Genomic DNA, 15,995 nt, shown 5'->3' with positions numbered 1-15,995 from the left:
TGCCAAAGAGGCGGGTGATCGTATCAAAGACTTATTCATCGGTATTGATGTATGGGGCCGAAATTTCTACGGAGGTGGACAATTTAACATACAAGAGGTTATTTGTTAAAAACGATATTTTTCAATATTCATTACCTATGTACTTACCTACTTATTCTACTATAATTATTTATTTTAGGCAGTTGACATTGCTCATGAAAATGGGTGCTCATTAGCAATATTTGCACCAGCGTGGACTCACGAGGCAATGTCCACTGACAAAAGTGATGTTAACACGGTAGCCATGTCGGACGATTTGGATATGTACGAACACTTCTTGCTCAGAGACCGTGCCCTGTGGGATAGTATATGGGATTATTTAAACACTAGACTACCGTGTACTTTGCCATTCAAAACTTCGTTTTGTAGAGGGCAAGGGAAGAAAAGACGACTTTATGGAGAGGTAAGTATGACAACATACGTATGCCTTCCATAAAAGTATACCACTATGAGTTAGTAAAGTATGCATCCGTAAAACTTGTGAATATTTTTTTAGGTACTATGTCCTGTACCGTGGTACAATTTACGACATATGCAGTACCAACCTAATTCTTCACATGGCCCGCACGGATACCTTTTATCGACAATAGATCGTATTATACATGCCTCACGCTATGGTATTCATAGAAATTCCAAAAGTATAATTAGATATAAAGCGGACGAGAACTCTCAAGAACCGCATGTTGAATTACAAGCCGTTAAAAGCTTAGAAGAAGATATACAAAAAAGTGGAGTTATACCAAAATCAGACAGTATAACCGCACTCACAGAGGAAGGTAATGAGAATGAAATTGTAGACAGACATGTAAACGAAAGCAATTCAAAGAGTGTTAAGAGAAAGATCAAGAATGCTTTTAAACATATGTTTCGAATAAAAACTTCGAAAAGAGAAGATGAACTAGAAGAAGAACCCACTCTAGAACCCAAACCTGTCGATGAACAAATGAAACTTGAGACTCACCAAGAGCAAGATATGGAAAATGTGTTTGATTCCAATAAACCCTTAATTATTAAAGACGAACGTCAAGTTACATTAGATTTGAAGCCAGCTTCAGCAAGTAATGCCGAACAAGCACAGGAAAACAATGTCATTGATCAACAGGATCAACATGAAGAACGAGACCAAGACGTGGAAAATGAAGAGTTAGAAGAAGATAATGATGAAATCGAGTCAAGGGTCATTAAGGGAAGATCTATGGTTCAGGTTTCGATCAACATAAAATTAAAAGACACTTCTGAGAGAACTCGTTATGGGCTTGCTTACATTGCGGAGGAATTAGAATGCCTCGAAGTTTATTTTGATGATAGTTTTATTGGTGGCTCATGTCTAAAGGTTAATCCTTCGGATTCGGTGTCACCAAAACACAGATTAATAAGAATATTCCATTGTGACTTTTTTTGTGAGGAGTATTTGATTGTTTGTGTAGTGACCAAACATTTGCGTGGATTCGAGGAACAGTTTTTGAATATAAAGTTTTTCATGACAGATGCTCATGATCAGGAGCACAGAATTGTCTTGATCGGGCGCAACTTGCCTCACGCGCAGCACCCCCAGGAAAGCGCTAGCTGCTTTGTAAATCTGTATCCTGTAAATATGAGCTCTGACACTGACACTGAATTTAAAGATATTCAAAAATACTTGTTGTTGAATAAACCAGATTACTATGTTCCAGTTGAGAACTCTTATGATTGGATTGTAAGGTAGGTGCCAAAATTTAAAAAGTTTTGTTAATTTGTGAAATTAAATTAATCATAATTATTACTTCGTATTAATGTTTTTTTTTCTTCTAGATATTATGAAATACACCTGCCGGGGTCCAGAGTGACATCTATTAACTGTGACACAGGTCTAGCTCAGGGGCCAATTTTACTGGGTCACTTGGGGATTTGTCCCAGATTGAGTGTGAGTATTTCAAAAATACATAAATTTAACAAGTAGATTACAAGTGCGCGCGCTATTTTAAAAAATGATTTTTTATATTCTCAGGCTAGATTCTAATAGAGACGTTCCAAAAGTGTCTCTTAACACGTCGCTAAAATACTAAAAGAACACTGCAGGCATCATGCAGCATACTACAGTTTTCCGTTATTTGCTATAAGTGTAAATTTATTTTTCATAAGAAAAATGGGAGTTAATGGGACAATATGATTGAGTCAAGTACCTCGGTATTTTGTGTACAAGTAGTAGGTAGGTACTAGTGTGTAAGTAAGTGCGAATAAAACTCTCGACAGTGATCTTAAGTCACCGATAGCTTGTCTAATCTGCCGGATCTGTTTGATGCGCACTCGAGCGGTGCGTAGTGCAGGCGCACGCTGCCGCGCTCGTGACAGTGCTGCGGTGACAGGTGGACACAGCCACGAGAGCAACGGACACAGCTGACCAACTGCTTATTTTGCGAGGGTGAGTATACTTTAGCAATACTATTATAATTACAAATATTTAGTTTAGGTACCTACATAAAATAATAAAAGGGATTAGAGAGTGATTAAATAAGTATAGTTTTTATAAATTGACACGCATCTTAGGTTTATGGTCTAGATTTTCCGTAATAGACCCCCAGGATTCTCAGAAATATGCTAACGACTGTACACTTGACCGGCATTAGGAACGCGTGCGCACGTTCTCGGGTTTGATTTAATAGATTTGCCAATTAGCTTATCGGTCATTGAATCCTTGCTCCGATTCGGCTATTAACCGAATTTAATATAAGAAAACTGGAAAATCGATCAGGCATCTGAGTCATCTGACATGATTTACGCTGCAAAACTCGTCAGATTATGCAACTCCCTCTTTTTTCGGCAGATACTTTTTATAATCTTTCAGATCAGACATTCGGCGTTAGTAACAACATAAGTAGTATGTACATGATTTTGTTGTTTATACATTCAGTTGATCCCGTAGGGCCTTTAAATGATTGGTCACGGCGGTGTTTAGAAATAGGTACAGCCTTGGTACACCATTGATAGCATCATCCCATGTGATTCTCTCCAATTGCCGTCCAAATGTGGGTCTCTATGATTGAACTAATTGTTTGTTGTCAATTATCGCCCTTGATATTGACAATATCAACATTGAGAGGCCCATTATGACATAATGAGATAAAACACGCCTGCATCATATTGGATAACTCAGCCATTGGTGTGATTATTGCTATGACATTCATCATAGGCGCTATCTTTCCTTTTCTCAAACTAACCGATACAAAATTATTATGCCTTATGATTTATTTGCCATCGAATTATCAAAGGCACAAACTACCAAGTGTAACATGTGGTATCAAGCAATGATAACTTTACATTTTTACCTGCATTTGTGTATTTTGAGTTAAAAGCATTATGCAATTTTAAAGTTAGAAGCTTTCGTTTAAGTTCAGAAATTGCAATATCTACTTTTTAGTTTGATCTATTTTTTTCAGTTTTAAAATTTCAATTTATAAGTGCATTTACATATCCAGGAATGCTTACATTACAGGCGTGGATAGGTATTACATTATTATCATTTAGTCTATGTCTTGTTTTTTCAAATGAACAATTAGTTTTGGGGTAGCTAGTAATAACACTGCCAAACGGAGGTATAATTAAGAATCTTGTCGATGGCCAAACCAAATGTTTAAATTCACGTACATCGGCAGTTGACCTGCCAGTTCCTGAACAGCGAGCAAACTTCCACATCGTCTTGTAGACCATTTTCGTGCGGGGCACGTTATCTTAGCCAGAAGAAATTGGTAGTTTTTCAAATAGAAGATAGTTAGAATCTTCAAAATAAGGCGATCGCCGCGTAAAAAAATGTGAGTGATTAATATGTTTGTTTTTTAATATTTTGACCACAAGACACTTAATTATTTTTGAAAATTTTATCGATGGGAATTTTGTCATTCTTTTTTTATATTTTTGGGTGGAAACTTGGTTGTTAAAGGTTTTTGGTATAGTACCTACCTATCAATGAGTTTTTCAATCCAGTCAATAGATTAACTTTTACCGAATTTTAGCAATTTGTTCCGATAATATTGAAATTATATTGGTATCATTTCAAGCACTGTTCGAGGCATTTTTGCTGAAAGAGTCGTTCACTTTAAAATCATACTTGGAAATTTTCCATAAAAAGTTGAGGGTAGAAATGAAAGTTAAAATTTTAAAATTTACTGCTAAATATCGATCAAATAAATAGGCACTAGTTAGATTCTTAATTTACATAATTTATTTGTACCTATGCAAATTACGAAATAACACCTACCTATTTAAAAAAGTCCAAAAATAAGTACACAACAAATGAAGGTAGTTGAAAATAGTAATTATGTAATGTTGTGTTTTTGTTGTGAAAATCCTTTGTTCAGCAGTGGACCTCCTTTGACTGAAACGGAACGAACTGCTAGAGGAAATGTTTACTGTGGAAAATGCATGAGTTCATTTGAGTACCTACCTATTGTTTTCGTTACAACAAAAAAAAAACCTGAAACCAAGTAAAGATAAGTGTATCGAACGCTAAATGAAAGTCAATGAATGGAATATAAATTAGATCAGCTAAATTCCAAATACCTAATGAGAATGTTTAATTACTCGTATTAATATGGAAACTAATATTTCGAATTAATTGTTCAAAATGAGTTTTTTTTATTCGTTGTTTGTGCCCAATCGTTCTTGCAGTCTGTTTTTGTTTATGCAGTTTAGTAGAAGGAATATTTTGAAAATGTATGTATGTATGTAACCTACCCACATTTTAGCCAATTGTTCGAAAGGGCTTTGCAGAAAAAATGTGTTTATTTTAGGTGCGCATTACGAAACGACACTTAAACTCGATTCAATGAAACATAAGCATTAACTCTGTCCTGTGATTGATCGAAATAATGAAATTCAATCAATCAAAGGCTTGAATGCTTACTTATATGCTAGAGATATAATCAAGCTTTGGGCGCTGTTTCGTAATACGAACCTTAAAATTGTTCGTTAGCCTTCGCGCCGAATTGTATTGACGATGTAAGTACGTTTTCTTAGGAGAATGCTTGTTTATTGGTATTTCCATAGTATTTTAGTACTGGCTTAGCAATTTTCATACTTCGCTAACACTATGATCATAATCTCTCCACATTTACACTAGCTGTACTTGTATGGGTACCAGACAGTGGACATGAAAACCTTCATGTTCGTATTATGCAGGGATCGAATCCGCGATCTTTGGCGCAGAGGCTATACTAGCGCTATTGTTCCTTTCTTTTATTCCATTTATTCTAGTCGCATTTTCCGCATTTCTGCACAAAACCACGTTCAACGTTTTTTCTTTTAATTTTCCTTAGTGTGTGTTTTGCATGTATTAGTAAGTTATCTTGTAATTTAGCATATCAAACCACCCACACCTAGACATGTATTCTTTCTGTTTTATTGTAATGTGAACACTGTTTTCACAGTCACAAACAGCATTTATAGATAAGTCTACATGCCAGAACTACTTATGTATAGTTTATTATCAATTCTTGTGTAGAAACTAGTAATCGCAGTTAGTTTGAGTTGGCTAGATAGATTGATGTGATTAGAACTAGGAAAAATCGGCAGAACACGTAAGTACATAGTGCCAGTACCTAATATGCCATCCTCGGTGCTAATCCATGTTCATGGGGGCACCAATGACACTGCGAAATTATACTTAGTTGAAAGAATTGACAGTCCCTTTATGACGCAATGGATTCGGCTGCCTCTATATACCATAAGTCGTATGATAATTAAAATTTTACTAATTTTAGAAGTCTGACTGTAGCCTGTTTTCACCGTAGCCCTTCAAGCACAAAACGAAAGACATTACGCGATCATGTTGTGACCGCTTGGGGATTGATAGGATAGCTAGGTGGATGCGCGATTTGTAGTAGGTACCCAGTATGTTATATTGTTGGTGATTGATGTTCTGTTTATGAGGCCTATGGTGAGAGGCCACCATTCGGAGCCGTAGGTATGTCATCACTGGTAACACACACTGATTAAAGACTTTCGTCTTGAGGCATTGAGGTATTTTGGGCGAAAAGATGCTATGTAGCTTCCCGAACGCTGCCCTGCCGATCCGCTGGATGCAGGCCGCTACCAACCGTGCGATGTGGAAGTTTTTGGGGGATGCCTATGTTCAGCAGTGGACGTCCTATGGCTGAAATGATGATGATGATGATGATGATGTTCTGTGGCTTGCAGGTCATTCATGCTGGGGCAGCCGGAGGCGGCCATGTGTGCGGCGGGCGGGTCGGTGTCGGGCGCGGTGACGGCGGCGCTGCAGTTCTTCGCGCTCGCGCAGTGCCTCGTGCAGGAGCCCTGGCCCAAGGCGGCGCATCCCACAAGTGAGTACTTTTATGACAAACAAATTAACCCTTTAAATGCTGGGAAATTGTCATGAGAAAACCTTGACTTTTTCATTTAATCTAAGTTCATATCAACTACTTTATTCTCAGTTTGGCCCTAAGGTTGACTGGAGGAAAATGCCGAAAGGCATTAAGTCCGCCTTATGTATACAAAGTACAGTTTGAAATAAATAAATAAAATAAATAGGTATACTCGTATGTATTAATGATGTTAATGTTGGATTAATTCATAGCTAACATCTGTGCCATTCTGTATGACGTATGTACCGTGCTATATGCAAATAAAAGCATTGTAAATAATATTTTCTAAGAAAGGAATTACCACCTAGGGTCCCATGCACACTGTATTCAAAGCCAGAGTTACTTACTGAGCCTTGTCAGAAGTCTGAAGCACTTTTGGACACATTGAGTTTGTAATTGCTTGTTTTTAAATAATTGAACCAATCGATAATAGTGCCATAAGGCCTTATATTACAGCCATCCGGGAAAGGAGGGGTTAATAGTCTATTTTTTATTAATCAAAAGTACTCTCAATGGGTACCTAAAACACCTGCACAATTAAAACTAAACCATTCTGCTAGTAGCTACATTAGCATTATCATTGTGATCCAGGTCGTAGTCATTTAAAAACAATAATAAAATAATTATTGGCGGACTACATTCATCGATACTCACAAGTCACTGACCTAGGGTAATTAACTTTATACCACAAACTTCCTACTCCTTCTATTGTCAGGGATTACTATTATCTGTCAGATATACCTACTATTATTTAATTATCTACGTGTTACGTTATCATGATGCTATTCCATACGCTTTGGTTCAATAACTCGATAGAATTAAATCTGATTTTAATAAATTTACATAGTACCTACTGCATATGAGATAGAGGTTTTTTTCCCGTGACCTACATTGAAGCACTCGTACTATTAAATATTTACACTCAGGGTCAGATTAACCATGTCACGGTTCCAAGGTACCTTATAGTACTTCTCAGAGGCCCTTTACCCTTTTTTAAGTTCCTAAAATATATTTTTCTGATAATTTTTACTTAAAGAAATGACACAAACTAAGAATATTTCGATAAAACTACATATACAGGTAAGTAGATTGATCTATCCCAAGTAATAAGAACCTATTCATTCCTCCTTATGCCCATTCCACCCCTTATTTCTGATTTCTGTCTGAGTGGTTTTCATTAAAAAATATGTTAGCCTGGAAATTATAATGCTAATGAGTAGATGGTTATTCATTTTAATGAAATCAAATGCATTAATTCCGTACGGATGTCCTAGATGGCGTTGGCCATTTCAATCTCGCATCGCTTATATGATCATCAACCCGTGGAGAATGCTAAAATTGTGGTCGAATTATAATTTAATACTGTTTTATTGTAATTCCAGATGACACAACGTTCGATTACATAGTAGTGGGAGCCGGTACCGCGGGCTCGGTGCTGTCGTCGCGATTGGCCGACCTGGACGGCGTGTCGGTGCTGCTGATCGAGGCGGGCGGCGACCCGCCGCAGGAGAGCATCGTAAGTTCTCTCGCTTCCCCTGAAATTTATACAGGGTGTCCCAAAAAGTAGTGTCAAGCCGAAGCCCAGAGGTAAAGCACCACTAGGGCTACCGGAATCACCGCAACTTTTGATAGTTTTCGAGTTATGATTTTTTTTACAACATATAGGATTTGTAACTTTTTTGGTTTACATTAGTGTTATGGATGTAAATACTTCTGAATCCATCATTACATCTAATAATAAAAAAAAATCGGGCATGTACCTTAACTATTCGCGCCATATTGACCGAAAAAGTGCCTAAGCACAGAAATTTAAAACGATCATAACTCAAAAAAAAAAGTATCAAAAATCGCGGAACATACGAGTACATGGGAGTGATTCGGATAGCCCTAGTGATGCTCTACCTCTGGGCTTCGGCTTGACACTACTTTTTGGGACAACCTGTACATAGCTATTGGTTTTTATTATAGAATAATCCTGTTAACTCCTCGTGGTGAGCTAACTATGCTTGTTTTACGAGTGGATTCACCACAATAGCTCACGCACGGCGGGGTCCAACCCACGTTCCTCGAGTCTCGATTCAGCCAGTCCGACACCGACACGAGTTGGTCTCAGGGAAAAGTTAAGCTGTAAATAGGAGATGATGATATTATAAATGCGTAGATACTCTGGTGCTTTTGACACCTAACAGACTCAACCATTTTTGTCATGTTGGTATAGAGCGAGGATAAACCTTGGAGAAGGATTTTTTTTGTCGTTAAAATAAAACTAAAAAAGTATTATGTGCCTACAGACGATAGCGTATTTTATGAAATTCCTATTGAAGTTGATATCTTTTATTTGATGTTTCAGATCCCCGGTTATCATGACGTGTTAAAAGGGACCAAATATGATTGGAATTTCACAACCGTTAACGACAAGGTCTCAAGTCAAGCTCTAAAAGGAGGAAGCCAGAAGCAGCCGCGCGGCAAGATGCTGGGCGGCAGCGGCTCCCTCAGCGACATGGTCTACAGCCGCGGCCATCCCGAGGACTACGACGACTGGGCCGCCGTGGCGGGCGAGCAGTGGAACTGGAAAAACGTACTGGAATATTTCAAGAAGACGGAACACATGACCGACGAACAGATCGTCAACAATCCTGAGCTCATGGCCTACCACGGGATCGACGGCGAAATAGAAGTCACCGGCACCAACCGCTCGACGTTCGCAACGCAAATATTCTTAGATGCGTTCGCTGAATTGGGCTTTGAGAAGGTGAAGGACATGACCAATCCCCAGAAAATGGGCACTGGACGATTTTCGCACACCATCAGAAAAGGTCAACGCGACAGCGCCGCGACGGCTCTCCTGAACAAAGCTGGATATAGCACCAAACTGTCTATTCTCAAGGATTCACTCGTGACGAAGGTGATAATCGACGATAAAAATAAAGCCGTAGGTGTCGAAGTCGTCACAGATAACGAAAAGAAAATCTTCAAAGCGGACAAGGAAGTCATTTTATCCGCGGGGACGTTCAACACTGCGAAGCTGCTCCTCCTGTCCGGAATCGGTCCCAAGAAGCATCTGGAGGAAATGGGCATTCCCGTCATAAAAGATTTGCCCGTGGGACATAACTTCCACGATCACGTTATGGTCGTCGCGTTTCTGGCCAGCGAAAAGGGGACGTGCACCGAGGAGCAGAAAGACACGTACATGCACACGATCGAGTATCTGCACAGCCGCACCGGCCCGCTCGCCGACACCGACTCGATGGGCGCCTACATCGCACTAGAGAGAGAATCTCATCCCACCGTCCCGGATTTCGCCATGTACCCCACCTGCGTGCCGGTCAACGCCGGTTTTTACAAAGGATGCCAGGTCTCGCTCGGGTACGAGGACAGGATCTGCCGGGAGCTCGACATCCTGAACCAGAACTACGAGCTGATCCCCGTCGCCGTCGTTCTTCTGAAGCCGAAGTCCAGGGGCAAGGTGACGCTGAGCTCGAAGAACCCCTTCGACGCGCCGCTGATATACGCGGGCACGTTCAGCGACGAGGAGGACCTGGCCGGCTTCCCGAAGGCGCTGTCGCTGGCGTACAGCCTGGCCAACGCGACGTACTTCCGCGGCAAGCGGGCCTTCGCGGTGGATCTGAAGCTGGAGGCGTGCGAGGAGCTGAGGGGCGCGGAGGGGTTGAAGTGCCACGCGCGGCAGCTGGCCACGCCGGCGTGGCACGCGGTGGGCACGAGCGCGCTGGGCGCGGTGCTGGACGGCGCGCTGCGCGTGCGCGGCGTGCGCGGGCTGCGCGTGGCGGACGCCGGCGTTATGCCCGCGGTGGTGCGCGGCAACACCAACGCCGCCGTCGTCATGGTCGCCGAGCGCGCCGCCGACTTCATCCAGCGCGAGCTGCGCGCCGCGCCCGGCTACGAGTATTACGACGTGGAGTAGCGCCCGACGGTCCGGAAGCTTCCTCGCCGGGACCAGAGTGAATACAAATGAGTAGGTCATCTTTATAGAAACGCACCGAGCGCGGTTTGTATGTGAGCGCACCAATATACGTATGCGGCTCGCACGCACACACTGACAAAATTTAGCAGTGATTAGCGGTGAGGTGCGCCGAATACATAGAAACCGCGCTCGTGCGTTCCTATGAAGATGACCTACTCATTTGTATTTACTCTGCCGGGACCGATACTGGAGTCGTACAGCGATCCGAGCAAACGTTTTCGAGTTCGATCACCTGTACGCTCCAGATAGCGGTCCACAAGTTTGAGATTTAAGACTGATTGTAAGTTAATTTTAAACGTAAGATGTACTCTAATAATGCATGCTTCAGTCAGTATTCGTCAATTGTTTTATTGTAAACTGTATTATTAATAATTGACTTGGGCTGATTATAATTATTATAATAATTCGTATGTGATGTGCCAATAATTTACTTAGTTTTTACCGTTGCCTCATTAATACTCTTGCTATAATTTTTTACCTATGAAGTTATTTTAAACTATAATAGAAATGACGTAACTTGCAATATTTTACACATTACGTGACGCTGTAACAAATAATAAAGAGTACAATTTACATGCTCAATGTTAATTTCAATCAATGTTTTTCTTTTTATTATGTATTTCACAAGTGATATTTTTAAAATCTATTTTGGTAAGTATGTGACATCTTAATAAAATTTTTATTTCAAATCAGTTGGATTTTTTTCATATTTTTTAGCAAAATACCCTGCTGTCCAAAGATTACCTTTTAATTTATGCCTGTTCAGCGTTAATTTACGTTAGTAAGTAGGTAATTCCTTACTCGGATTGATTGACCGTTCAATTTAATTAGATCTCTTGAGATCTTTTTTGTTCTTTAGTGACTTCTGTGACAAGGCAAAGAAAAAAGTTGAATTTAAGAATCTACGAGTATCTATCTTCACATGTTCAACAGTCTCGTGCAGTTAACATTATGTTTTCCGCTCATATCTCTGTCATATCACATGTTGATCTATTGTTTAGAGGCTGAATTAAGTCCAGTCAATAAAGCATTATAGATGGAAAACTGTAGAACACAATTTCTGACTTCAGGACTTTATTTAGACTAGTTAGGAGGTGAACATAGCAAAAGTCCCCGTCCTTAGCCCTTGAGCCGGCGGGGAGAGGGGGGTTTAAAGGTGCCACTTTTCGGTTTTTCGCTTAATCCTCGGAAACTATGCGTCCTAGTGACATGACTACTATGAACCAAAAAAAGCATATTCAATTTGCTACAGGTGAGATAGTCAACTTTTTTGATAAATTGTATAGTTTTCGCGGCATCTGCTCTAGAAGGTCTGTAATATTGGAAATTTTATTTTTGTCTTACATGTTCCCATCAGGAGAAAATCGACTAAATCAACATTGAGCAATCATTCTAGACATGCGGGAGCATGTTAAGCCTAGTTACAGGGAGGGGACTGCACCGTGCGTATATTTAGACGAACCACTTTGAGCCACTATTGACTCCTCATCACTCAAAAACTACTGTGCATTAACACTTCAAATTTGGCTCATGTGTTGAGACTTGCAAGATATACATCAGCTTCAAATTTCATAAATATGCCTCAAACGGTTCTTTAGGTATTGACGTCCAAAAATCTACATGTCTGACCTATATACCAAATTCTAACCACTTCCAGATGACCTCGAAGGTTCAAACCTCCCTGGAACTAGGCTTAACATGCTCCCGCATGTCTATAGTGTTTGCTCAATGTTGATTTAGTCGATTTTCTCCTGATAGAAACATGTAAGACAAAAATTAAATTTCCAATTTTACAGACCTTCTAGAGCAGATGCCGCAAAAACTATACAAGATATAGAAAAACTTGACGGTCTCGCCTGTAGCAAATTGAATAAGCTTTTTTTGGTTCATAGTAGTCATGTCACTAGGACGCATAGTTTCCGAGGATTAAGCGAAAAACCGAAAAGTGGTACCTTTAAACCCCCCTCTCCCTGCCGGCTCAAGGGCTAAGGGTGGGGACTTTTGCTATGTTCACCTCCTAACTAGTCTAAATAAAGTCCCGAGGTCAGAAATTGTGTTCCATGGATTTCTCTCTACACCGTCGTTAAGGCATTCATTGACTGGACTATAAAAGTTGCAACTAATACAGTAATATTTATTTTAGTACCGGAGTTGCCCCAGTCCAAACGCAGACAATGTTACATTATTTAATTTGTCTATTAATTTATTGATGCCAGCATGTCACAGTGGTTGACTTGGAAAAAAAAACAAAGTCTGAGTTGCACCAACTAACTTTGACCGTATTTTATCATTAACCGGTGTTTTTTGTATGGAGTTTGACGGATTTTTTACGTTTGTTAAAGTCAAAGTAAGGTGGTGCAACCCAGCCTAAACATTAACCCCCTTACTAATAAAAAGTTATAGTTACAAAATACTGAACTGTCCTATGCATGACATTGACAGTGGGGCGCCACCGTCAATACCGGATCGCTGGTTCCGATTTGTGCCATGTTGGAAACCATATAGTTGAACGATGGTAGCGCCCCCCTGTCATTGAGTTTGGTGGGACAGTTCAGCGTGGGTCAACTATATACAGTTGTTGAACACTGTTTTAAAATGACTTTTCCATACTAAACGTCACTTTAAAACACTGTTCAACGAGCGTGTAAGTTTTATTAGTAAGGGGGTTAGTCAAGTAAGAATCATCAAGCAATCAATCAAAAGCTGTTCGACGTAAATTCATAGAAGATTTATGAATATCCCTTAAATGTCCTAAAATCAATAGAGGTAAATGTTGTAAAAGTAATTTTTAATGGTGTTTTCATACGCCAACCATCGCATTTTAAAATATCTTAGGATCTGCGCATACTGTACGAACCTCCAGTAGCGCATCGTTAGAACATCATTAGCACACGACTAATTATTCAGTGTCGCAACACGTGGAAGTCACACGTTACGCGACCAATTTTAAGTCGCGGATCCGCTGTGCAAAGGACACTGCAATCATCACAACTTAAATAAAAATTTAAAATTAAAATACGTACTAATAAATAATTCTCTCAAGAAGTCTGTGTGAGGTCTCGGCAAGCGCCAAATATTAATTACACAAGGGAAAGGGGGTGATATGATATTGGTAATTCGACTAACTATCATCATTCAATATTTAAATTATTTTTATTTAGTTTCATTTTATGAATAGTTAAAATTTAAAATCTTGAAGAAGACTTGGCTGTAAGGCGTAATTCCTTTGCTTTTTCTTACAAAAGGAAAAATATTGACCAAAAAAAAAGGCAAATTTTAATTTTTAATCTTTTTGGCGGGAATCTAATCTGTGGGCGGGAAAGCCGGGAAAGTGCTATTATTGCGTGCTCTGTGAGTGAAGTGTCATGTTTGGCTTGTGTTTGGCAATTTTGTTTTATTTTGTGAGTAGGTAGGAGGTTTAGTAATAGCCGAATTTAAGTGATATAATGGTGGATTATTATTTATTTGTAAACGTAGTAGGTACCTATCAGTGTCTAGCTAGAACGCACTTTACTATAATAAGGTAATTTGGAAATATTTATATTTTTGCTCCTGTCCACTGACTGATTGCGGAAGAATGTTGAAAACGTAATTAAATTGCATAAGTTAAGCACCTTAGGGCATAGGATAGGGTCTTATTATGTCATTTCGTCATAAATCATAGTATTAGATTACACCACCACCCGGGCACACCCGGGTTCCTTAAACGGAGTGAAACGCGCGACATAGGTAACATTATAATTACATGCTAATTTAAATGTATAGGGACATACCTACTACAAATTATTATAAGACTTTATGCACTCTATGCATTCTTGGCTGAAATTTATTTGATATCAATAATAATTCAGACAAATCAGTCAGTGTTTGCGTACCATAATTTGTATTTATGGCAGTGTTTTATTCAGTGTTTGGAATCATTGTCAACAACTTTAGCCAAAAAACGTGCCTGTAACATGTGATGGGTAATCTAATATCTGTGCAAGCTGTTCAAACCGCCACTTGCGGCAGGTGCGCGACCCTCGGGCCGTCCGACGCGCAGGCTGCGGAAGCGATGCGCGGGCGCCGCAGCACCGCAGTCAGTGGAGCGGTGGAGCGGCGCGACAGCGGTGCAGCGATGCAGTTTAGTGATGGTGAGTAGATTACATTATGATTGTCGATAATTAGAGTTCTTGCATTATTTAAAAAACACATGATTTATACTAGGTTGTTAAAGTTATTTTTGCATTAATTAATTAGCAAGCTAATGAAATTATTTATTTTATTTACTTATTTATTTTAATTAGACAGGTTACAAATTATGTAGTGGGGGACGCAGTTGATTCTGTTTTAACAAGATTATTAGCTCAAATATTCCCATTAAATAAAATTGTCAGAAGGTCAGTGTTATTGCCGAGCTGACATGAATTACAGATTTTACCTTACCGTTTTACTTAGCTGCATCCTATTAGACAATGTAATTATCGATATCGATAGACTTAATAACAAATAGAACATCCTCACATCCTCTTAGTTGTTATAAAAGTCACAAGTTGACCACGACGATGCGTCGCGATGAACAGAGCCCCGATTACGGTAATTTTTAACGTCAACAATCCAGACACGCTTCTCGATTCTGCGATACGATTGGTCGTTCAACAGCGTACGTCAGCTGTTTTGACCAATTGTATCGCAGAATCAGAAACGCGTCTGGATTGTAGACGTTATAAAAGTTACCGTAATCGGGGCTCAGTTCTCATTAGTCACGCGCGGAGAGAGTGGCGTGAACTATGACCGGTGGTGGACCGGACCGGCGGTAATACATGCAGGAATGCCGGCGGATTGCACGTGGATCTGTTTAGGTTACTTTTTACATCTTCGTTTAAGAGGTCCATGGCAAACTAAACATACTAAAGATATTAATTACTTGCCAACATTGGAAGAACAAACCATCAATTTAAAAGTTGAATATTTTGTGATTAATTAAAAAGCTATGAAAATAGGCAAAACAAACTCTGCACACACAACACAATCAGACTAAGTAACCTATAGTAGTAAGTATCAATTAGTTCCGGTAGTTCTAATAAATTGAGCTGTGTTAATGAACGGCTGTATGGGAGTTTAATTGCTCGTGCAGTTGTAGAAAACTAGTCGCAGCCTTCCTTGATGTCGCGAAGGCGCGTCGCGTCGCGTCGGAATTTTCCGCCAGAGGCCGCCCACGAGTGATAATTGCAAGGGAGAAGGGAGCGCGTTTCCGCGCGCGAGAGCCGTCGCGCTTTCACCTGCGCGCGCGCCGGCCGCCGGCGCTAGGGCTGCCACTTGTTGCACGATTATGATGTTTAACACTTAGTCTTAAAGTATCTTTTATTGTAGCTACGTAATAATTTTAGGTACATAATACAACTCATTAATCACGCATGATCTTGAGTTTACATTATCTATAATATGTTGTGATATTACATAATTAAAGCATTCAAAGGGGGCGATTAGCAATGATATACCCTGTTCTTTTTTATTATTATGAATGGTAAATCAGTTTTAAAGTATAACATTTTAACCCTATCTAAAACCTATCTGCATTCTGCTACGAAAACTTCGTAGCTTCGTAGTTTAACTTCGATTGTTTCTTCAAACAGTTG

At 39.7% G+C, this 15,995-nt stretch overlaps 2 protein-coding genes across 3 annotated transcripts; both read left to right on the top strand.

Moving 5' to 3' along the window:
• Positions 1 to 9: 9 nt before the first annotated feature.
• Positions 10 to 2,400, top strand: LOC114354001 (uncharacterized). The gene is made up of 5 exons (XM_028306214.1): positions 10 to 97; positions 179 to 442; positions 536 to 1,740; positions 1,831 to 1,942; positions 2,027 to 2,400. The coding sequence occupies exons 2-5, from the start codon at positions 248 to 250 to the stop codon at positions 2,036 to 2,038; spliced, it is 1,524 nt and encodes a 507-aa protein (XP_028162015.1). The 5' UTR covers positions 10 to 97; positions 179 to 247; the 3' UTR covers positions 2,039 to 2,400.
• Positions 2,401 to 2,421: 21 nt separating this feature from the next.
• LOC114354000 (glucose dehydrogenase [FAD, quinone]) lies at positions 2,422 to 10,872 on the top strand. Of its 2 annotated transcripts, none has more exons than XM_028306212.1 (4): positions 2,422 to 2,440; positions 6,211 to 6,353; positions 7,778 to 7,911; positions 8,746 to 10,872. In XM_028306212.1, the coding sequence occupies exons 2-4, from the start codon at positions 6,218 to 6,220 to the stop codon at positions 10,315 to 10,317; spliced, it is 1,842 nt and encodes a 613-aa protein (XP_028162013.1). In that variant the 5' UTR covers positions 2,422 to 2,440; positions 6,211 to 6,217; the 3' UTR covers positions 10,318 to 10,872. The 2 variants fall into 2 exon arrangements, with proteins under 2 accessions (XP_028162013.1, XP_028162012.1); XM_028306211.1 differs by lacking the exon at positions 2,422 to 2,440 and adding an exon at positions 3,650 to 3,827.
• The last annotated feature ends 5,123 nt before the right edge of the window (positions 10,873 to 15,995 follow it).

Source organism: Ostrinia furnacalis, unplaced genomic scaffold (genome assembly GCF_004193835.3).
Source record: "Ostrinia furnacalis isolate ACB-3 unplaced genomic scaffold, ASM419383v2 OfSCF1909, whole genome shotgun sequence".
In the NCBI taxonomy this organism is placed as follows: Eukaryota; Metazoa; Arthropoda; class Insecta; order Lepidoptera; family Crambidae; genus Ostrinia; species Ostrinia furnacalis.
This window is presented reverse-complemented; position numbering and strand designations above follow the sequence as displayed.

Bases quoted from the DNA above. Each gene is read 5' to 3' on its own strand.
- LOC114354001 (XM_028306214.1), top strand. From the start codon at position 248: ATGTCCACTGACAAAAGTGATGTTAACACGGTAGCCATGTCGGACGAT. The intron at 443-535 runs GTAAGTATGACA...ATATTTTTTTAG, and splicing joins AAAGACGACTTTATGGAGAG to GTACTATGTCCTGTACCGTG. The intron at 1,741-1,830 runs GTAGGTGCCAAA...TTTTTCTTCTAG, and splicing joins TCTTATGATTGGATTGTAAG to ATATTATGAAATACACCTGC.
- LOC114354000 (XM_028306211.1), top strand. The intron at 6,354-7,777 runs GTGAGTACTTTT...TTGTAATTCCAG, and splicing joins CAAGGCGGCGCATCCCACAA to ATGACACAACGTTCGATTAC. The intron at 7,912-8,745 runs GTAAGTTCTCTC...TTGATGTTTCAG, and splicing joins ACCCGCCGCAGGAGAGCATC to ATCCCCGGTTATCATGACGT.